Source organism: Cololabis saira, chromosome 4 (assembly GCF_033807715.1).
Source record: "Cololabis saira isolate AMF1-May2022 chromosome 4, fColSai1.1, whole genome shotgun sequence".
In the NCBI taxonomy this organism is placed as follows: domain Eukaryota; kingdom Metazoa; phylum Chordata; class Actinopteri; order Beloniformes; family Belonidae; genus Cololabis; species Cololabis saira.
The window spans coordinates 47,511,270-47,536,129 of record NC_084590.1 but is presented as its reverse complement, the minus strand read 5'-3'; the positions used below and the strand labels follow the sequence as shown (position 1 = coordinate 47,536,129).

The 24,860-nt window shown below is 42.0% G+C and overlaps 2 protein-coding genes across 2 annotated transcripts in view; one reads left to right on the top strand and one right to left on the bottom strand.

Moving 5' to 3' along the window:
* LOC133442055 (zinc finger protein 664-like) overlaps nucleotides 1-24,860 on the bottom strand; it is a 214,491-nt gene that overhangs the window by 23,355 nt on the left and 166,276 nt on the right. The window lies entirely within an intron of this gene.
* On the top strand, nucleotides 1,082-24,573 carry LOC133442066 (zinc finger protein OZF-like). Its single transcript, XM_061719975.1, has 2 exons — nucleotides 1,082-1,390; nucleotides 21,019-24,573. The coding sequence occupies exons 1-2, from the start codon at nucleotides 1,136-1,138 to the stop codon at nucleotides 22,309-22,311; spliced, it is 1,548 nt and encodes a 515-aa protein (XP_061575959.1). The 5' UTR covers nucleotides 1,082-1,135; the 3' UTR covers nucleotides 22,312-24,573.

Here is a 24,860-nt window from a genome sequence, read left to right as displayed (position 1 = left end):
GTAGGTTGTGCGTCGCCGCGTACCCTACGCCGTAGGCTCTGCGTTGGTGTGACGCGGAACCATAAATCAGCCTTAACTGCTGGTCCGTGTTTCCTCCACATTCACACATTCAGACAGAAACACGTTTAAAACACGTTTCTGACCTGCAGAACCTGCAGAACCTGCAGAACCTGCAGAACCTGGACCTGAAACTGACCTGCAGACCAGAGGAAGATCCCGCTTTGGTCCTGATGCTGGACTCCTGGTCCCGGTCCATCTCCGAGTCCTAGTCCTGGTTCTGGTCCTGCAGATCTTCAATCGTCTGCAAAACCTCCACTGTGAGGACGGAACCGGAACCACGTGACCTCTTTAAAAAAAAAAACAACTTTATTATCCAAACTTGCTGAACAAACAGCAACCAGGTTTAAATAGTTGGAACAGAAATACAATGATGGAGTAAATGATACAAATATCTCTGAATCAAATGTAAAGTTTCCAGAAAACGTTCAATGTTCAGGTCTTTATTTGTGCTGCGTTCCATTTACCTCGGAAGTCGGAACTGGGAACTGGGAATGACGTCACAGCCGAGTTATCAGCGTTCCAGTTACAAAGTAGGTAAACAAGTTTGTAGTTCGCATATACCACATGAAAAATGTAAATTACACTATAGCAGCATATATATGCCGAACAATACTTGTATACGACTGATTTAGTGTGACCAAAACTAGAATGAAGTGCTACGAAATTTTACAGAGCTCTAACTACTGTTTACAACCGGGGCAGCCATGTTGGAATGTGAAGTCGGGGGTGGTGAAGACTCTCCCACTTCGAGGGGCGTTCCAGTTGAAAAATACTACTGGGAACTGGGAAATCCCCACTTCCGAGGACAAATGGAACGCGGCATATGTCTCTGGTTTCATCACATGGAATCACTTTACATTTGATTCAGAGATATTTGTATCATTTACTCCATCATTGTATTTCTGTTCCAACTATTTAAACCTGGTTGCTGTTTGTTCAGCAAGTTTGGATAATAAAGTTTTTTTTTTTTTAAAAGAGGTCACGTGGTTCCGGTTCCGTCCTCACAGTGGAGGTTTTGCAGACGAACTTTTAGATTGAAGATCTGCAGGACCAGAACCAGGACTAGGACTCGGAGATGGACCGGGATCAGAACCAGGACTCGGAGATGGACCGGGATCAGAACCAGGACTCGGAGATGGACCGGGATCAGAACCAGGACTCGGAGATGGACCGGGATCAGAACCAGGACTCGGAGATGGACCGGGATCAGAACCAGGACTCGGAGATGGACCGGGATCAGAACCAGGACTCGGAGATGGACCGGGATCAGAACCAGGACCAGGAGTCCAGCATCAGGACCAAAGCGGGATCTTCCTCTGCTGGTCTGCAGGTCAGTGTTCAGGTCCAGGTTCTGCTGATTCTGATCCAAACACTTTATTTGATTCCGTGTCCGTAACTTTGAACGGAACCGCAGAAAACACAAACACGTGATCTTCCTCGGAGACTTTGAAACGTGTTTCCGTCTGAATATGTGAATGTGGCGGCGACACGGACGCAGCAGTTGGAGATGCTGCTGGTTCTGGTGGAGTTTTATTGTGGTGTTGGAACACACAATCTAAAGTTAAAACACACAATCTAAAGTTAAAACACACAATCTAAAGTTAAAACACACAATCTAAAGTTAAAACACACAATCTAAAGTTAAAACACACAATCTAAAGTTAAAACACACAATCTAAAGTCTCCACCAACTCGTGAGTGTCTGCAGTTCTGGAAACATCTGGTTGGTTCTACAACCGAGTAGCAGCAACATCTCCAGAGCAGCGGGGTTTGTTGGAGCTCCTATCCCGGGAGGGAGACGCCGCCGGCGGGTTAAAGTCGGAGGAGACGCCATTATTAGCACAAAACCCGCCGTAAAAGCCGCGTTTTAAACGCGTGGCGTAAAAACCTGCGTTTTCTGCTGTCCATGAACGCCGCTTAAATATATGGCAAGCCATAAGGGCCAAAAACCGGGCTTGAATGAATGCACTGTCGAACAAAAGCATAGACATATAAACGTAGACGCCCCATGGAGCTGCTGCGATACGTCAATGTCGCCGCCATATTGGATGTGGGAAGACTGCGCTGTAAACTAATACAAGTAAATGGACTTATTTTCATAAAGCGCCTTTCTACAAAGAAATGCACATTTTACGTCTCATTTATTCATTCACACACGCACTAATATACTTGAGAAACAGTTAGGCACCAAATATAATATATTTTTTCAGATTGCAAAAATAAGAACTTTATTGATCCCACATAGGAGTAATTCATGTATACATCAGCTATAGAGAACAAGATAATTCCGGAAAAAATATATATATCCCCCCTCAAAAAATAATAAAAATAAAGAAACATTTTTCATCAACAAAACAAATTTAAAATTTTTCAAATGACAAAATAACATATTTGAACCATTTTTCAGACAATAAAATAACATTTGAATCATATTTCAGACAATAAAATAACTGAAAAAATCTCAAAAATGGTTCAAATATGTTATTTTGTTACTTGAAAATTTTAAAATATCTTTACGTAAAATATGCTTTGTTGATGAGAAAATATGTTTCTCTATTTTTCTTATTTTTGTGAGGGGGGATATATATATTGTTTTTCGGCACTACCTTGTTCTCTATAGCTGATATAACATGAATTACTCCTATGTGGGATCAATAAAGTTCTTATTTTTGCCCATGAGAAAATATATATATTCGGTGTCTAAATGTTTCCCAAGTATATTGGTGCGTGTCACTGACGCCGTCACTGACGCCGTCACTGACGCCGTCACTGACGTGCACCTCCCGAAAAATTGTAACTTCGCTTGGAGGCGACGCAGACCAAACACAGACGGAGAGGGCTGTGATTGGTTCGCTTGGAAGTAACGCATTTCCCGTTTCCGGCTTGAAGCAGTCGTGAACTTTCAGCGCTCTTTTCTTCGTGTATGTGTGATTTTTTTTTTTTTTTTTTTTTTTTTTTGTTTCGTTTTTTTGCACAATAGTTGTCCTTATCTCTTTGATTCAATGTGACCGGAAAGAGTCGGATAAAACATACAGGAAAAGATTTCCAATTAGCGGTCGCGGGGGGTGTAGCAACTCATAATGTAATAACGGCTCATGATGTAATAAGTTAAATGTAATAAAAGTTCATGATGTAATAATCGGCTCATAATGTAATAAATCAAATGTAATAAAAGTTCATAATGTAATAACGGCTCATAATATAATAAAATCATGAGCGCATAACATAATCACTTATTACATTGAGCCTTACTGGCGCCGCTCATAATGTAATAATGGCTCATATTGTAATAATGGCTCATATTGTGAGAAAGGTGTTGCATTATCATCATTTTTAACTCTGACATTCCTGCAGGGGAGGAAGGAAATGCTTTCACCTCTGTGTGTGTCTGTCTGTCAGCAGGATCACACAATTTCTGCGACACGTGGTGGCGCATTGGCCAACTTAGATGCCATATAACCCCCCCCCCCAATACGCGGGCCACATTAACAGGAAGAGAAGACTCATTGATTAACGCATCATCCCCTATAGGTCAAGTCCATGGTATAAAGGTCACTATTCATGGGTATCAGTCACGTGACGTTTTTTGTTGCGAGTGCCATCTTGAGGACCGACCGGGGACATTCGCGTCGCACAGCCAATATGACGTCTCACCTAATAACTCACCTGACTGCCGAAGAACAGCAACGGTATCTACAGAAAATTGACACTTTAGGTTTCGATCCGTATCTAATGTTTAATCAATTACTGACTCCACTCCAGTCTGCCAAAAACCTGCCCAATTTGATGTTTGCGGACATATATATCTACCTGGTCCACAATCCTTCTCCAAACACCGGCCAAGCTCTCAAAGCATTTAAAAGTACCGAAACTTACCGCTACTTCACATCAGGATGGGTTAAAGATGCCAAACTTCATAATGTGGAGGCCAAAAAAATGTTGGTGGTAACAGGAAAGGTAAGTGACAGTCTGGTGATGAATAGCATAAGCATTGAATTGCCTGCACAGGATACGTTTATGTAATGAAAAGTAAGAAGGCAGTTCACTTTTTCATTAACGTTACTACTCTAGAAAGTAAAAGCATATCAATCAATCAATCAAATTTTATTTATATAGCACCTTTCGTCCAAGTACATGAAATACAAGGTGCTTTGACATTTTGATTGAAAAATAAGCATAATAAACAAGTAAAAACTGGGAGACCAAAAAGATAAAAACTGGGAGACCAATGCACCCTGACATACAATATAAAATATATAACATTTATAAAGAGATAAAGGTTCAAGGATTAAGGCTAAAAAAAATAATCAGTCCACAACAATAAAAATAGTAAAAACATTATAAGAGATAGATAAATAAATAAAACAGATACCTTTAAAAAATTTTAAACGGAATAAAACTAAAACTATAAAATGTGATGCTACATAAAAGCCAGACCAAAGAGATGAGTTTTTAATCTACGTTTAAAAATGTCCACATTTCCAGCTCCTCTCAGATCCTCCGGCAGGCTGTTCCACAGTTTTGGAGCATATTGGTTAAAAGCAGCATCACCAAATGTTTTAGTTCTACTCTGTGGAACAGCTAGAAAAGAAGAGCCAGAGGATCCGAGGGGCCTTCCTGGTTCATAGAATAAAAACATCTCTGAAATATACTCTGGCGCAAGCCCATGTAGCGCTTTATAAACTAATAAAAGAACTTTAAAATCAACACGAAAACTAACAGGTAGCCAGTGTAAGGTTTTTAAAATGGGCCTAATGTGTGCTCTCCTTCTGGTCTGAGTCAGAAGTCGTGCTGCAGCCTTTTGAACCAGTTGCAGCTTGTTGATGGTATTCTTGGGCAGACCAGTAAGGAGAGCATTACAGTATTCTATCCTGCTAGTTATAAAGGCGTGCATTAGTCTCTCCGTGTTGCCCAGAGAGAGAAACGGCCTCACCTTAGAAATATTTTTTAAATGATAAAATGCTGTTTTTGTGACACAGCGTACGTGTGATTTGAAATTAAAATCTGAGTCAAATATGACTCCTAGGTTTCTTGCCTCTTTGCTCGGGTTTACTCCATATGTATTTAGTTTAGAGGCCAGTTTCTCTCTCTGGGCTTTTGAACCGACGATCAGTACTTCAGTCTTGTCCTGGTTTAGCTGTAAAAAATTCTGCGACATCCAGGCCTTAATATCTAAAATACAGTTAAAAAGTGAGTCAATCGGCCCAGTGTCATCAGGAGACACGGCCACATAGAGCTGTGTGTCATCAGCATAACTGTGGAAAGAGATGCCGTGTCTCCTGATGACACTGCCCAGGGGTAACATGTATAAATTAAAAAGTAATGGTCCTAAAATCCACCCTTGTGGTACTCCATAGGTAGCCTCATAGTGTTTGGAGACATTATTATCTATTGAGATGAAGAATTTTCTTCCACAAAGATATGAAGTGAACCACTTTAAAACAGTTTCAGCTAGGCCAACACGCTTGCTTAATCTATCTAAAAGAATTTGATGATCAATAGTATCAAAGGCAGCACTCAGGTCAAGTAGTACCAGAACCGAGGGTTTATTCTTGTCAAGGTTTGTTCTGATGTCATTTACTACTTTTAGCAGGGCTGTCTCTGTACTGTGATTTCATCATGTCTCCATAAAACCGTATTAAAACATAAAATATGATTTATTATATTATTAATGCAAATGTTCATCTTGCTAGTTGTACAGAATAACGTTATGCATGTTTCCATCTCAAGCTCTGTAAGCTCTGTAGGAGTCCAGTGGTCCCTCTTGATAGCAGCAATCCATTTCTCTCCACGCTCAGTGTTTTTGGGGACATTATAAAAGGTCAATCCCACAATCCAATAACTTCTACAATAAAAACACATTTAAAATTGGTCTTTTCAAATACAGTAAGTAAGTGAACACTATTTCCTTCCATACAATCTGACGAGGTCCTTCCAGTCAAAATGTTGCTGTTTTTTATTGTTGGTCTTACTGCCAATTTAAAGCTAGGGTCTACGATATTCAGTTTCTTTTTTTTTAAAGGCACCTTCTCCCCACACACACACCCTCCGAACGACACCTATTGGACCTTATTGGACCCTTGTTCTTTATTTTACAGCAATGTGAAATTCTCCTCTCAGTGCTTTAACAATGACATCATATGTCTCATCATCCATTACTCGATTTCCATGGCCTTGAATGTTACTAACCCAAAGGGCCAGTGTTAACAGGACCAACATTGTTACGCCCAGTCTCATTGTTGCTTTTCTGTGAATGAAACAAAATTCCTTTTTTTTAATTTTCAGAATCACTAGATTAATGTAAATGTTGATTTATTTTCAACAAATAGGATATCTGCTTATATTTTAGCGTGTTATGCACCTATACAGTATGATACAGGTCCTTGATGAACCTCTACCTGTTGCTGGTTGATAGATCCACAGATGATCAATTAAAAACGTAGAGCAGAGGAAACTTGCTTGATGATAAGGTGTTTACTCAGTGGAAAACACTATAAAGAATTAAATCAACATTCATTTTCTGTGTGGTTTTGGAGGATATTCAGAAAATTACTGACATCCTGCTAATGGTTTGGTTGGTGATGGGAAGCTTTATTTTTTGTATTTATTTGTTAGGGGTGTAACGCTACACTAATCTCACGACACTGTTCGATACACGATATTGAGGTCACGATACGATATGATATTATAGCAGTATTTTTTTAACAACCTTGAATAAGGAACGTATAACTGGAAAAAATGGTCTTTTATTTGAAAGACACAAAATACAAAACAATACTGTGCGTTTGCCCTATTGTTCCAGTTTGTAATGCTTTATAACTGTTTAAGTTTTAAAAAGAAAGACAGGCCAACCATTTTCCACAAACTGAACTAAAAGTAAATGTCAGGTTTGCATTACGGATCTTCAGTTTCATACAAGTACAAATATTTTGCCACAAACTGAATAGTTTCTCTCATGTAGGATTTGACTTTTTTTCTTTTCCAGAAATGTAACAACTAAAATTAAATAAATAAATAAAAGTAAATAAATACATACAATTTTACATCATAAAAAAGATTGATTCATGCTCACCTTATAAGTGTAAGAGGAGATTTATTTTTGTTAAGAAGGTTATTTTGGTAATTCAGGGTTGATTATTTTATAAATATATTCTTTATATTCTGATGTAAATCAGGGACTATAATGACACTAGTCAGTTTATCTGTAGTGATTAGTCTGTTTTAGATTGGGCGGAGTGATACGCCACAGTACGGCACTAGGTGCTGTGTTGATGTTCTAAAATCCTACACTGTTGAGGGACATTAAAGTACACTGGAACTCAGCAGAAGTTTCCCCATGTTTATCCTACTCGTTTCATTTAACAAGGTAAGGCTTAACTCTACACCAGCCTTACATAAGTAAAAGTTCAGAGCTCAAAACCCTGCAAGAGTCCCGTGATCGGGACCAAAACGGTACTAGTTTCTTCTGAGCGGAGGAAGATTTTGGTCCGCGGGTCGAGGCGCGGTCGGTCGTTAAAGTCAACACAATAGATTAATATTAATAACCCAATATCGTAATACATTTTGTCACCTCCACGACACGTATCGTAACTTTTTTGTATCGCGGAATTTCGTGGCACGATATATTGTTACACCCCTAATATTTGTAAATACATGGTGAAAATAGATATTTGGTGACAAACTTTAAGTCCTTGTTCTGTGATAATTTTTCTGTTTGTTCATAACAGCTACACGTATCACATACAATAACTTTCTCAGAATGAAGAAAGAAGCCTTATTTGTTTGAAATATTTCCTCTATGAGGTAGAGTGTTACACAAGGTACTCCGGGCATCAGATGTGGAGCTTCCTCGACGTCTCCTTGGTGAGGTTTTCTAAGCTCGTCCCACTGGGAGGAGACCCAGGACCAATGGAGGGAATCTGTCTCTCAAATGGCCTGGAATGTCTTGGGTCGCCCTTAGATGAGCTTGACAAAGTGTCTAGGAAGTCAAAAGTCTTGGCTTTCCTGCTTACGCTACTGCCCATGCGAACCAACCACGGATAAGCAGAGGAATATGGGTAGATGTTATATTTTGAATGTATTATCATGTTTAAAATGTGGTTTATAAGTATAGTGTAAAAATAACCGTGCTTCACGCTGTAAAGTCCAAGGCTGACACCAGTATTTATGTGAACCTGTTATTTCCAAAAGCTCTGCACATGGTCAGAGGCAGGAGTAGATTTTGTTAACACCAATGAAAAGTTTAGAACTATGGACATTCATAAACGTTCACGGTCACTTTGTTTTTTTTTGTGGAAATTCTGGTTATCAAGAACAGTGAGACATCCAGGTTAAAAGCAAAACACATTCATTTCTAATGCATGCAAAAGGAAAGGGTCTCAGGGTGTAAGGAGAATAAAGTGAGACTCTTTGTGCATCTATGTTATGTTATATAGAGTTAGATTACACATGTCTGTCTGAGACAGAATGTCCTTGGGGTGTCACGTAACCCTGCATTTTATCACTATCTTTGTTTTCAGATTATGAGCATCCTATGCCTCAGCAGGAGGCAGGGCCAGACTATACCCAGTAAATCTACCAAATAAGTTTCTCTTCTGTGCTCACGGAACAGCTGCTTCTGTCCTGTATGATCAACATGAGGGCTCGGCCAGACGTTCCCAACAGACCCTCACAATCCGTTTGGGTCTGCCCAGTCTGTCCAACCTCCTCCTCCGCCAGCGCATCCAACTCACCACCAGGTGGTGATCAGTTGACAGCTCAGCCCCTCTCTTCACCCGAGTGTCCAAGACATGCGGCCGTTTGATTAATGTAAAAACTGAAATAAAATACAATCAAACTAGGTTTTGCTCCCGCTTTATTTTTAAATAAGCACACTTGTGTGCTTATGTGTGTGTTCTGCAGGGCGCGCGTGTGTGTTTTGCGGCGCGCGTGTGTGCGTGCTCCGTGTCTGTAGACGGTGCCTTTTAGGTCGGTACCGAATGGTCGTGAAAATACGGTAATCTGAAGTGGTTACATAGGTGTCATTGGTAAATTTCCATCATACTTTACAGATAATAATGGGTACATTAATCCTCAATAAGGCATTAGACATTCATTTCACTATTCAAAGGCCAACTACTACTATTTATGCATAAATAGTAGTAGGTGGCCTTTGAATGCAGCTCAGCTGTACCAAGTAAAAGTAAAGCCATTACCATTTATAATTCTTTTTAAATTGGTAAATATCCCACTTTTAATGCCGGAATCTATGTTGTAACCTGTCCTTTTTACACTGAATGGTGAGGGGTGGGGTGTTGGGCTGCCCTGAAAAAAACTAGCCTCTGAGGTTACACTTAACCCCACGTCAGGTCTAATGTAAACAAAACTAACACAGGGTGGTGGGTCGGGGGAGGGATTCATTAATGACAAGACAGTGATGTCTGCAAGGTTCTCATCCACAAAGTCATAAATCAGCATATTGCAGAGCTGTCAACTGCACCTGCCTATTACAATGACAGACCTTTGTATAACATGACACTCGGGTCACAACTTTACAAACACATAAAGAAGTTATTTGCGTTCAACAAACACAACAGCAGGAGTGGCAAACGAGCCTGCTGGTTATATTTGTGTAACATGATTTGTGGCAAAATCGCTATGTAAATCCTGTTCCTCAGCATTGATCTGCCACCTGCTCCATCTCCTGCATCAGTCAACTCTTCTGATGGTGGTGAAGCCAGCAAGACCAACCAAACAGACAGTGGGCTGTCACATGAGGTAGTACCCCTCGATAATTCCTCCCGAGTCCTTTTCCCTCCCCATAACTCCTCCTCAGGGACCAGGGAGGAAATAACATGCCTTGCATTCTTCTTCTTCTTCTTCTTCTTCTTCTTGTTCTGACAAAAGGAAGCCCTTTTTGCCCCCCCTAAACGTGCCCAAAAAGTCACCAAATTTTGCACGCAAGTCAGGCCTGGCGAAAAATTTGATATTTAATGGTTTGCATTAATGGGCGTGGCAAAATGGCTCAACAGCGCCCCCCGGAAAACTTTGTACCTCAAGCCTCACAATGCGGTTTCTCGTACATGCACGAAAATCGGTACACAACTGCATCATGGCGCAACTTAAAGAAAAGTCTCCGGGCGTCATGTCAAGAAACCGAACAGGAAGTCGGCCATTTTGAATTAATTGTGTAATTTTGGCGAAATGTATGCCTTCCTTCGGCTGTTAATACGGCCCGAACCGTAACGTGCCCATAAGTGTGTTACACATCAAAATGTGCGTCTCCATCCTCCGACACCACGCATTACTTTTCTCTTTCAAAAGCGTTACCGTGGCGATGCTAGACGCCAAAAAGCGCGCCCACCCTTCATCTGATTGGTCCAGACAGAAAAAACTTTGCACCTCAAGCCCCATAATACGGTTTGACGTACATGAACGAAAATCGGTACACACCTGTATCATGTCGCAACTTAAAGAAAAGTCTCTTGGCGCCATGGATGAAACCGAACACGAAGTCGACCATTTTGAACATTCTGAATTAATCGCGTAATTTTGGAGCAATATATGCCATTCCTTCGAGAATTAATACGGCCTGAACCGTATCGTGAACTCAGATGTGTTATACATCAAAATGTGCGTCTCCATCCTGCGACTACGCGCATTACTTTTCTCTTTCAAAAGTGTTACCGTGGCGACGCTAGACGCCAAAAAGCGCGCCCCCCCTTCATCTGATTGGTCCATATTTGATAGTTCCCCAAAAGGCACCAAATTTGGCACCCAAGCCAGGCCTGGCGATAAATTTGATATTTCATGGTTTGCATTAATGGACGTGGCAAAATGGCTCAACAGCGCCCCCCGGAAAACTTTGTGCCTCAAGCCCCACGATACGGTTTGACGTACATGCACGGAAATTGGTACACACCTGTATCATGGCGCAACTTAAAGAAAATTCTCTTGGAGCCATGCCCAAAACTGAACAGGAAGTCGGCCATTTTGAATTAATTGTGTAATTTTGACGCAATTTATGCCATTCCTTCGGCAGTTAATTCGGCCCGAACCGTAACGTGCACCCAGGTGTGTTATACATCAAAATGTGCGTCTCCATCCTGCGACTACGCGCATTACTTTTCTCTTTCAAAAGTGTTACCACGGCGACGCTAGACGCCAAAAGGCGCGCCCCCCTTCATCTGATTGGTCCATATTTGATAGTCACCAAATTTTGCATGCAAGCCAGGCCTGGCGATACATTTGATATTTCATGGTTTGCATTAATGGCCGTGGCAAAATGGCTCAACAGCGCCCCCTAGAATACTATTCTCTGTCATAACTTTTGAATGGTTTGACATATAGAGTTGTGGGTGGTGTCATGGGACTCGATATTGAGTCCTTGACCATAATTGGTGAAAATTAGCTCCACCCCTTCTTCTGATTGGTTGTCCATATTTCCTGCTATAAATTTAGAATGTTTTGACATAGAGAGTCGTGGGTGATGTCATCTGAATCGGTATTGAGTCCTTGAGCTTCATTGGCCTGAATTAGCCCCGCCCCTTCTTCTGATTGGTTCTCCCTATTTTCTGTTATAATTTTTGAATGGTTTGACATGGAGAGTCGTGGGTGGTGTCATCAGATTCTGTATGGAGTCCTTGACCTTCATTGGCCTGAATTAGCCCCGCCCCTTCTTCTGATTGGTTGTCGCGATTTTCTACTATAACTTTTGAATGGTTTGACATAGAGAGTCGTGGGTGGTGTCATCAGATTCTGTATGGAGTCCTTGACCTTCATTGGCCTGAATTAGCCCCGCCCCTTCTTCTGATTGGTTGTCCCGATTTTCTACTATAACTTTTGAATGGTTTGACATAGAGAGTCGTGGGTGGTGTCATCAGAATCTGTATGGAGTCCTTGACCTTCATTGGCCTGAATTAGCCCCGCCCCTTCTTCTGATTGGTTGTCCCGATTTTCTACTATAACTTTTGAATGGTTTGACATAGAGAGTCGTGGGTGGTGTCATCAGATTCTGTATGAAGTCCTTGACCTTCTTTGGCCTGAATTAGCCCCGCCCATTCTTCTGATTGGTTGTCCCTTTTTTCTGCTATAACTTTTGAATGGTTTGACATAGGAAGTCGTGGGTGGTGTCGTTTCTGATATGCTTATGGGGGGCGGTGGCCGTGAGTGTGAGGGCCCGTTCATCGCTGCTTGCAGCTTTAATTCTCTTTAATTCTTTTTGCCTGTTAAACAGGAAGACTTTCTCTTGCATATCTTGCATTTAGTGTGTCCCAATGTTCTGTCTTGATCCATTAAATTGTTTGGAAAAATCACATAATAATCCAGTAAAATTGCGCACACAGAAATCTTCATAATTGACATGGCGGGTTATTTATCGATCCGGTATGTGTTCACAGCACGTCCTACATTGACATAAGTTAGCACATACAGTACATCATCACGTTGTGAGCGTGTCATCAGGTTGTATTTTTTCACAGTATTTTTTTAACGCCACTTCCCGCAAAAAGGGAGGTGACGTCATTCCCCTGGGAAACTGGTCTGTTTGAATTTGCGTTTGTGCATTTTATCAGAGATTTTCACGAAAGATTACTCAGCTACAACCCACACACACACGATACGAGCAGTACATACTCACTATACCAGCCCACACACAAACATATTATGGATCCACCAAAGTCTGTGTGCGCGAAACGGTTTACCGTGAGCAAAGCTGAATTCCGTGCCAGATGAAGACGCGATATGTAAAATGATATATCTCAAAAACTAAAGTATGAATTAATTCCAAATAAATTTCCTCTGGTTTGAAAGGCTTCTGTGTTACTTTTATCCATTGACAATTTTGAGGGATCTAGCTATGGGATTTCTGTATTTAGAAAAATATGTGTACAATTTAAAAAAAAAAAAAAAAACGATTTACATTTTTTGGTATTATTTAGTTTAGTTTTTTTAGTTAGTATGGACTTTCAACATACAGATTATTAAAATTGGCTTATATGGGTTGTTTTGATGTATAGGAAATAAAAATACTCAATAAAATGGCAGTATACTATGCAAAAATGTAAAAATATGCGTAGATGGACTTGTTCTATGGTAGGTCAAAAAGGGTTAAACAAACTCCACCAGCAGCAGCTCCACCAGCAGCAGCTCCAACCAGCAGCAGCTAGCACCAGCAGCAGCTCCACCACCAGCAGCAGCTAGCACCAGCAGCAGCTCCACCAAGCAGCAGCTCCACCACCAGCAGCAGCTCCAACCAGCAGCAGCTAGCACCAGCAGCAGCTCCAACCAGCAGCAGCTCCACCAGCAGCAGCTAGCACCAGCAGCAGCTCCAACCAGCAGCAGCTAGCACCAGCAGCAGCTAGCACCAGCAGCAGCTCCACCAAGCAGCAGCTCCACCACCAGCAGCAGCTAGCACCAGCAGCAGCTCCAACCAGCAGCAGCTCCAACCAGCAGCAGCTCCAACCAGCAGCAGCTAGCACCAGCAGCAGCTCCAACCAGCAGCAGCTCCAACCAGCAGCAGCTAGCACCAGCAGCAGCTAGCACCAGCAGCAGCTAGCACCAGCAGCAGCTAGCACCAGCAGCAGCTCCACCAAGCAGCAGCTCCACCACCAGCAGCAGCTCCAACCAGCAGCAGCTCCAACCAGCAGCAGCTCCAACCAGCAGCAGCTCCACCAAGCAGCAGCTAGCACCAGCAGCAGCTCCACCAGCAGCAGCTAGCACCAGCAGCAGCTCCAACCAGCAGCAGCTCCAACCAGCAGCAGCTCCAACCAGCAGCAGCAGCAGCTCCACCAAGCAGCAGCTAGCACCAGCAGCAGCTCCGACCAGCAGCAGCTAGCACCAGCAGCAGCTAGCACCAGCAGCAGCTAGCACCAGCAGCAGCTAGCACCAGCAGCAGCTAGCACCAGCAGCAGCTCCACCAGCAGCAGCTAGCACCAGCAGCAGCTCCACCAAGCAGCAGCTAGCACCAGCAGCAGCTAGCACCAGCAGCAGCTCCAACCAGCAGCAGCTCCAACCAGCAGCAGCTCCAACAAGCAGCAGCTCCACCTGCAGCAGCTAGTACCAGCAGCAGCTAGCACCAGCAGCAGCTCCACCAAGCAGCAGCTAGCACCAGCAGCAGCTCCGACCAGCAGCAGCTCCACCAGTAGCAGCTAGCACCAGCAGCAGCTAGCACCAGCAGCAGCTCCAACCAGCAGCAGCTCCAACCAGCAGCTACGGACCTGGCCGGGGCCGGCAGGGTTACCGGACAAAACGCTTTTCTGTGCCAATAAAAACTGGCAACATGGGTCCGAAGAAGTGTCCGACGGTAGAGGAAGTGATGATATTAAAAGATCATTAGACTTCATCTCGGAGGAAGTGTCAGCTGTTCGGTTGCAGCAAAAGAGTATCCTGAACCTGGTCCAGGAAGTGAAGGCTCTGAGGCTGCTGAACGCTGAAAAGGATAAGCGCATCACTGAACTGGAAGGCAGAGTTGCGGACCTGGAACAGTATTCGAGGATCAATCATGTGGTCATCACCAGTGTCCAGATTATGCCCCGGTCACACGCCCGAGCGGTCGCCACGGACGAGGGGCCCGGTGAGTGGGATGCTGCTGACTCCGCAGAGCAACAGGTAGCTGACTTTCTACAGTCCAAGAAAATTAAGTTGGACCGTAACTACATTGAAGCATGCCACCCTCTGCCAAAGAAGAAGCCCAGCGACAGACCAGTCGTAATTAAGTTGGACCGTAACTACATTGAAACATGCCACCCTCTGCCAAAGAAGAAGCCCAGCGACAGACCAGTCGTAATTAAGTTGGACCGTAACTACATTGAAGCATGCCACCCTCTGCCAAAGAAGAAGCCCAGCGACAGACCAGTCGTAACAATGCGGTTTACAAATAGGAAATACAAGAGCGCACTCCTGAAACAAGGAAGGAAGTTAAAGGGAACAGATGTCTTCATAAACGAACACCTAACCAAACACAATGCTGAAATAGCCAAAGAAGCAAGGCAACTCAGGAAACAGAAGAAAATACAGAACACATGGACTTCAAACTGCAAAATCTTAATAAAACTAAACGGGAGCCCCGAGGAAGCCAAGGTGATTTGCATCAGGAACATCGCAGATCTGGATAAATATAAATTACTATAGAAGAAACAATACAAGAAATAACAAATGCAATAGATCGCAAACAGTATGCCGTTGGGATATTCATTGATTTAAAAAAGGCTTTCGATACGATCAATCATGAAATACTAATCAAGAAATTGGAAAAATATGGCATCAGGGGAATAGTGTTGGATTGGGTGAAAAGTTATTTAAGCGGGAGACAGCGGTTTGTGAAATTGGGTGACTGTGTTTCTCCATGCTTGGACATTGCATGTGGGGTACCCCAGGGGTCAGTTTTGGGCCCTTAATTTTTCATTTTGTACATCAATGATATATGTCAGATCTCTAAGTTATTGCATTTTGTGTTATTTGCAGACGACACTAATATTTTTTGTTCCGGGGATAATTTACAAAACCTACAAGAGGATATTACCATAGAAATGAACAAACTGAAAGAATGGTTTGACAGAAACAGATTATCATTAAATTTGAGTAAGACTAAAATAATGTTGTTTGGCAATTATACATTAAATACTAAGGTAATAATAAAAATAGATGGAGTTGAAATAGAATACATTTTTGGGAGTAATCATAGATGATAGATGATAAAATAGATGATAAAGACAACTGGAAATCACATATCAAACATGTACAAAGTAAAGGGCTGAGTATACTTCTGCGTCACACACACGCAGAGCACACGGCGCACCCGTGGTGCCGTCACGAATCGTTCAGACTTCTCCGTCTCTCCGTTTGGTCGCGGTGCAGTACCCCCCGCGGCCACTAGTTAGCGATCTTTTTCTGAATGGTTTATCCGACTTTTTCCGGTCACAGTAAATCAAAGAAATAAGGACAACTATTGTGCAAAAAACAAAAACAAAAAAAATCACATATAAACGAAGAAAAAAGCCCTGGAAGTTCACTACTGATTCAAACCGGAAACCGGAAATGCTTCGCTTTCAAACGAACCAATCACAGCCCTCTCGGTCTGCGTGTGGTCTGCGTCTCCTCGACGCGTAGTTACAATTTTCGGGAGGTGCACGTCACTGACGGCGCATGTGACGGCGTGTCCTCTGCGTGTCCAAAAACCACACGCCGTAGACACGGCGTCGTTTTGACGCAGAAGTGTAATTCAGCCTTAAAGTCTCAAGAGCCATTGCCATTATAGATAAAGTTAAAAAGGTCTTGGATCAGAAATCACTCCACATTCTTTATTGTTCCCTAATCTCACCATATTTTCAATACTGTGCAGAAATCTGGGGCAACAATTACAAAACATCTCTACAGCCATTAGTCATTATGCAAAAAAGAGCAATAAGAATAATCCACAATGCTGACTACAAGGAACACACAAACCCATTATTCCTGAAGTCCAAAATACTCAAATTTATGGATATTGTGGGCTATCAAACAGCGCAAATAATGTTCAAAGCAAAAATGTTCAAAGCAAAAAATGATCTGTTACCAACATATATACAGAAATTATTTAGTATTCATGAGGGAAGATATGGTTTAAGGGGCAAACGTAATTTTAATGTCACATTAATACGCACAAACAGGAAAGGTTTTTGTGTTTCAGTCAGCGGGGTGAGGCTATGGAACAAGTTTTCAATGTAATTAAAGCAATGTCCAATTATTAAACAGTTTAAAATAAAATACAAAGATATTATGTTTCAGAGGTACAGGGATGAGCAAACTGCTTGGGTGCAATGATAGTGTTTATTTTTTATTTATTTATTTATTTCTATCCTTATTTTCTTACACTACTCAGTAGCTTATGTTGCTACTATGTTTTTATTGTTGTTTTGTTTGTTTGTTTTTTTTTGTTTGTTTGTTTTTCTCCTTTTGTCCTGTGTGTGTGTGTGTGTGTGTGTGTGTGTGTGTGTGTGTGTGTGTGTGTGTGTGTGTGTGTGTGTGTGTGTGTGTGTGTGTGTGTGTGTGTGTGTGTGTGTGTGTGTGTGTGTGTGTGTGTGTGTGTGTGTGTGTGTGTGTGTGTGTGTGTGATTATTGTGTATAGGCATGGGCGTGGTAGTGGGGGGAAAAGTGGACCTGACTACCCAGGGCCCGAGTAGAGAGAGGGGCCCATGAAAATCCTGATTTTTATTTTTTTTTTTGTGATGTTTTTATTTCGAATGAATTGAGCCCTCCAATTAATTGGTGTCATAATTTATTTCAAATATATTGATAACATCAAATGAGAGAATGAACTTAATGTCACAGTTCTCCCAACATATTAGACATTCTAGGCCCCCCCTATGCAAAATGGTTTAGTCCGCCCAACAGCGACCGGCAACAGGTATGGGTCAGACAGTGCGCCCAGATCAGAGACCTGTGTGCAGGACATCATGCTGCCCAAAAAACATAAATCGGGCTATCAGAAAAAGAAATAGAGGAAACAAAAAGAAAGATGGCAGAACGAGGGGAAGGAGCTGCTGACTGCTTTCTTTCCCAAAGGTGAACCAAGTTAGCTTGTCATACAAAGTCCAATTAAAGTTAACATAGTCCACTCCAGACAGCTGCTGCTTATACAGGCCCGGTTCTACGAGGGTGCATAAGCTTTGCACCCTCAGTTTATGTATTTGCATGCTCAGTTATAAAGACGAAAAGAAAACTGAGAAATGCGTGCGCGTTAAGCCTCATTTATGGTTCCGCGTTAAATCGCCGGCGGTGACGCGCAACGTACGTTCGCGTCGCCGCGTATCCTACGCCGTAAGATCTGCGTTGGTGCAACGCGGAACCATAAATCAGCCGGACGTCACTGATCTGCAAGACGCTGCGCTGCTGCTCCATTAACACAAAGTAACGATGGATATTCAGAAGTGGTTCAAACACAACCACGCCAGCAAGTTTACAAGACTGTCTCAGAAAATTTGAATATTGTGATAAAGTCCTTTATTTTCTGTAATGCAATTAAAAAAACAAAAATGTCATACATTCTGGATTCATTACAAATCAACTGAAATATTGCAAGCCTTTTATTATTTTAATATTGCTGATTATGGTTTACAGTTTAAGATTAAGATTCCCAGAATATTCTAATTTTTTGAGATAGGATATTTGAGTTTTCTTAAGCTGTAAGCCATGATCAGCAATATTAAAATAATAAAAGGCTTGCAATATTTCAGTTGATTTGTGATGAATCCAGAATGTAAGACATTTTTGCATTACAGAAAATAAAATGAAACTCCGTGCTGAGATTTAATGAATGATCCATCTAGCAATATTGCTGCTGCATATATCAACATGTAAATAACATACCAATATCACTGTAGGCTCAAGTGCACACTAGTAATATATTAATTGAGCAATAACGCAATTTATTATTTTTGTCTGGTAAAAAGCCTTAGCATTGCGGTGCAGTGCTGTGCTTAAAAGCTATTGTCAATGTTCAATAAATTCATGATATTACCAAAGCCAATGAATAATCATGTTAAATAACTGTGATCTCACTATCAATCAAAAATTATTGTGATTCTGAATCTGGTGAGAACATAGAAAAACAATTAGCTATTCTTCTCAATCTGGCTGAAAAATGGCTTAAAACATTTTTGCCTCTGCAACTTATTGCAGCCAGATGTACCCTAATGTTTTAGGTATTTGAGCACAAGTAGGCCAAATGCATCAATTCAGAACCACTCATCAATATAATCTGATCTGATTGTAGTTGATTGTAGTAGATTGTATAAATACGCCCCCCCCCCCCCCCTTTTTTTTTTCTCTCACGCGCCTCGCGGGCATGGATAGGGGCCCACTGACATTGAGAGTGTACAGGGCCCAGAATTTGGTGCTACACCCCTGTGTATAGGCAATATTATGTTTGCATAATGTTATGTTCACATGTGTTAGCTAGTCATATTTAAGGAGAGGGGGTGAGAGTTTATAAGTTTTACTTCTTCTCACTCCCTTTCGAATATGTACTTTTATGTCTCATGTTAAGACGATTGTCTTATTTCTTTCTTTTTTTTATATGATTCATATTCGAAATAAACACTACTACTACTACTACTACTACTACTACTACTACTACTAATCATCCAGTGATAATAATGGGGTTGTATCTAAAAACGCTGACCGTACGGTGTGTTTTTTCCTTGCCCTGTTGGTGGAATATTGAAATTCCAAAGTTTTTGGCAAAATTCAACCCAAAAGGTTCCTCGTGACTTTATTCAGTGTTTTTTTTTAAGCTTGGTAGCGACGGTCAAAAATTTGAAGAAATAGTTCAAGACGTTAAAAAAGAGAACAAATATTACTTTAAAAAAACACAAAAAACTTCAAAACCATTAAACTGGTCAACAATAAATCTATACGAGAAAAAGTGGTCCTTAAAGGGGACCTATTATGAAAAACATGTTTTTTCTTGTTTTAACATATATAAAGTGGTCTCCCCTCACCCTGCCAGCACAGGGGAGACAAAATACCATGAATTTCTGCAAGCTCTCTGACCCCCGCCGGACAGAGTCCCCCAGTGTCACGTGGTTTTTTTTGAGCCAATGAGAATCTGCTCCCGTCGTGACGTCACGACGGGAGCAGATTTCCAGAGGTTCAGCCTCCGCTGCTGAAACCATGCCCACAACCAGCTCTCTCCGCTGCTGGAGCGGTCCTTCCTTCAGCCAGTCGGACGCGGCGCCGCGGTGCCGCGGTTCCAGGTTAAATTATCCAGGTTCCCGGGTGGTTTGGGAGCTGGGTCCTCGGGGGTCTGTCCCAGGCTGGACCAGCTTCACCCGACGAGATTTTTTCAGCCAAATCTGTCGGTTTGATCCTCGGTAACGGGCGGAGCGCCGCGGAGCCATGCCGGGCGCCCGGCGTGGCTCCGGGGCCAGCGTTCAGCATCCACCGGGTAGATCCGGCTTAAATAGTGCATAAATGTTATTTATATACAACTCATATTTTATTTTTTTAACAATAAAGTTTCCATTTGTGAAAATTCAGTGTTGTGATTTATTTACAGGCTCGGGCTGCTCTGGCGGAGCGAGGTTTATTCTCCTCCCCTGCTACACGTCATTCAGGGAGCCAATCAGCACAGAGCCTCATTATCATACCCCCCCCTTCCCTAAAAATGAGGCGCAGAAAAAGGGGTTAGAAGCGGTAAAACTAGTGACACGGCCCACAGGCTGGATTTATGATTTATGTAGAAAAAACTAGCTTTAGATTGTTTTTAAGACATTCAAGGCCTGTTTAAAATATACATGAAATGCCATAATAGGTCACCTTTAAGGAGAAGCAAAACGTGCTCAGTAAGATACTTTATATTGCAGGCAACATAAAAATGTTTGCATGTAAATTATTAGATCATGATCAACTGAAAAGCACAACGGTACATAAGAATTTAAGTTGTGTATGTCACCCCTCGGAGCCACCCAAACACATGCTGCTCCTTGATAAAATGAGGACTTAAGAAGAGCAGAGGAGTTTGTGCTACTCATGCAAAAGCATTACACCTTTACACTGGCAGTCTCCAGTGACAAAAGTGCGACCTATGGTGAGATTTTACCCAGCCTGAAAAAGCAGAAGAGAACTCTGCCTTGGTTGTATTTGTCACTGGCTCACTGGCTTTATTTTTGACTGCTCAGTTCATATATCTTTTTTAAAAAGGACAATTTTATTTATTATTGAGAATTGATAAGGGAATCAATAAAAACCGAATCGTTACGCAGAATGAAAAAAGTTTGGAGGATCTTATCAATATCCACCCCTATTAATGAAATATTTTGATGGTTTTCGTGTTAGTAGCTTTAACCATTTACACTTTTGATTTGATGTACTGAGATGTTTCATCTGAAGGTCTCTGGCTGTCAATAACAGAACTTTAGACAGACAGCACTTTATAGAAACTGAAAAGCTTTTGTGAGTCAGCCAACAAGAGTATTTAATTCTTCTTCTCTGTCCTTACAGAAACATAAAGGCAAAGAGAGAACCACAAGTTATCGCTGTGATCACTGCAAGAAAGTCCTCACCACTTCATCAGGTCTGAGAAAACATAAGATGATTCACACTGGAGATAAACCGTTCACTTGTGATCAGTGTGGAGCAGCTTTTACCAGACGAGATAGTCTAATGACTCACCAACGTATTCACACTGGAGATAAACCGTTCACTTGTGATCAGTGTGGAGCAGCTTTTACTGAGTCAAGTAGTTTAAGGAATCACAAACGTGTTCACACTGGAGATAAACCGTTTAGGTGTGATCAGTGTGGAGCAGCTTTTACTGAGTCAGGAAAGCTAAAGAGACACCAACGTATTCACACTGGAGATAAACCGTTTAGATGTGATCAGTGTGGATCAGCTTTTACCCAACAAAGTCATCTAAGGACTCACCAACGTATTCACACTGGAGAGAAACCGTTCAGATGTGAACAGTGTGGAGCAGCTTTTACCACATCAAGTAATCTAATGACTCACCAACGTATTCACACTGGAGATAAACCGTTCACTTGTGATCAGTGTGGAGCAGCTTTTACCAGACAAGATCATCTAAGGACTCACCAACGTATTCACACTGGAGATAAACCGTTCAGATGTGATCAGTGTGGAGCAGCTTTTACTGAGTCAAATAATCTAATGACTCACCAACGTATTCACACTGGAGATAAACCGTTCACTTGTGATCAGTGTGGAGCAGCTTTTATCAAACAAAGTCATCTAATTAGGCACCAACGTATTCACACTGGAGATAAACCGTTCACTTGTGATCAGTGTGGAGCAGCTTTTACCCAACAAAGTACTCTAAGGACTCACCAACGTATTCACACTGGAGAAAAACCGTTCAGATGTGAACAGTGTGGAGCAGCTTTTTCCAGACGAGATCATCTAAGGACTCACCAACGTATTCACACTGGAGATAAACCGTTCAGATGTGATCAGTGTGGAGCAGCTTTTACCACATCAGGTAGTCTAATAATTCACCAACGTATTCACACTGGAGATAAACCGTTCAGATGTGATCAGTGTGGAGCAGCTTTTTCCAGACGAGATCATCTAAGGACTCACCAACGTATTCACACTGGAGATAAACCGTTCAGATGTGATCAGTGTGGAGCAGCTTTTACTGAATCAGGAAAGCTAAAGATTCACCAACGTGTTCACACTGGAGATAAACCGTTCAGATGTGATCAGTGTGGAGCAGCTTTTACCACATCAAGTCAGCTAAAGAAGCACCAACGTACTCACACGAGTGATAAACTCTAAAGATGTGATCAGTATGGAGTGTGGAATTGCAAAAAACACCTCAGCACAGCAAAAAAAAAAAAGAATCAGACGTCATATAAACTTGAAAGACTAACATATGATGCCCCCTGGACACCTCCTGGGAAGGTGTTCCTGGCATGTCCCACCAGGAGAAGATCCAGGACACACCGGAGGGAATGTCTTTTGGCTGACCTGGGAACGTCTCTGGATCCCTCAAGAAGAGCTGGAGGAAATGTGTGGGGTGAGGGAAGTCTGGACATCTCTGCTCAGACTGCTGCCCCCACTAACCAGTCCCACATCAGGTGGATGGAAATGGATGGATGGACAAAAGCCATATATCTGCAAAAAGCACATATTTATTGTTACACCATACTGAGATACAGAATGTAATCCGACTATAGCATTAACTATTCCACAAATACTGCATTAGCGCATCTCTAACATCTCTGCCTTCCTCCTCTCCACCCCGAGCCACTGCCACCACTGGCTGAAGTGGTGCTGCTGCAGGTACATCCTATGATGTTTCATAAGTCTTTCCATGACTTTCACACAGTCGGACATCACAGAAGACTACCTGCTGAATTCATCTTCCACAACCACTCGTGCTCGGTTGACTTTGTGCTTAAAGACTGTTCTGCTGTCAGTCGTCCAGTGTCATGGAATGGTTTCAAGAGCCAGTCCTGCAAAGGATAATTAGAGTCTCCAAGAAGGAAATACCCAGCAGTCTCTGTATATTCCTGATGTGAGCTAGGAAGATGTTCCTCCGACTGGCTAATCCTGTGTATGTATTATATATGTAATCAACCATTTGTCCTTGAGGGCTGAACTTTCAGGATCGATTCCTTGAATGCTTTGCTAAATTTGCCCCTTTTTAACATTTCTTGATATTTTGATGTTAAATCCACTGTTTTTGGCAATTTCTGTACATTTAATACATTTCAGTACCCTTTTACCTGAAGTCTCCATTAACACCAAACTTGGCACTATTAATTTTTTGGATTGTACTTGTCAAGCCTAACAGGTTTGAGGACGATTTGTCAAAAAACGTAATCGTACAGGAATATATCATGTTTCATATCATATTTACCAAAAAGATCATAACAGTGTTAACATGTGGATATTTAGTAAAATCCATGAATAGCGAAAATAAAACGTCAGATGTTGAAAAAGTGATTTGAACTTTGAAAAGTTGCGGTTCTTCACGCACACATCAAGGCTGGCGTACACACATTTCTGAGGTTTTGTCCGTTGGCGACACTCACTGGTGATGCAGTGAAGTCCAGAATATGAGGAAACGTGACGTCAACAATAAGTTCAATACCACAAGTGAAGGACATGACAGTCCCCACATCACCAGTGTTGTGCTACGTCCAGTGATCAAGTGAACTCTGAACTCATAAATGTTTGTGAACATTTTGTTAAAGTGTATTTCAACTTTAAAAGTCAGTTCAACCCCGACCAGCCTCCTAAAATGGCCGCCTTGTCCAGAACTACAAGACCAGCATGCTTTGGGGGCGGTGCCTAAAAGCGGCGCGCATCCAATCACAAGTGAGATGCTGGTGACGTCATCGCAGACCGCGACCCGCAGTCGACAAAGCCCGCAGCTGCCCGACCCGGATTCCGAGGAGGCGTGAGCTCATGAGCCCTGGTGATCAGTAAAACTTAGAGCGGTTCAGAACTGAGATTACTGCATACATCATCATCATTGTGTTCGTTATGTTGTAGTCGCCATTTTCTGCCAGTCATTCACGTTTGAAACGCCCGCGTTTGCCATCCGGTCTAGTTGCACGTGGCGAGGACGCGTCCATCTTTAAAATACCAGAGTCCCGCCATCTTTAAACACTGCAGCCACGTTGTTTGAACCTGTTTTGTTGGATCGTGTTTATTATTGTTTGAGTCCATGCATTTAACTTTCATTTCATTTTTATTGTTGTTGTTTTTTCTTGTTAGTTAATGGTTTTTGTTTATCGTAGTGTGCCATCAGGACTGATTTTGGGTATTTATTTACATCTGCTTTGGTACCCGTATGTAAATAAATTCTGATTGATTTTTAATGAGGAGTTGTTTGTGTTTCATACAATGTTGGTCACATTGACTGTTTGACAGAGACAGCTGCTCTGGTTCAGACCAACATGTTGCTTTCAGCTTGTGCTGCTGACAGGTCGGACATCTGTCGCCATGACGACCGTATGTGACGACTACTCGAGATAAAAGTAAGATCCTAAAACATCAATAACTACGTCTGAGCAGACAAACATTAAAGAACCGTTTCTCTAAAGTTGTCTTTTAAATTAAAACTAACATGTCACTGAAAGGTTGGTTGGTACAAACTGATGTGAATCAGCAATATATGAATAAAGTTTTTATTGAATGTTTGGGCTACTTTCAGAGTCTTATATCGAGTCGGCTGCAGGATTATAGAAAGTGTTAGACCGGTCTCTCCTCCTGCGGCTTCAACAATCCGAGTGGAGGAATCCGATCGTGATGCTTCATGTTTTAAATATGAGTTTATGTTGTTCACACTGTTACACAGAGGTGATCACGAACAT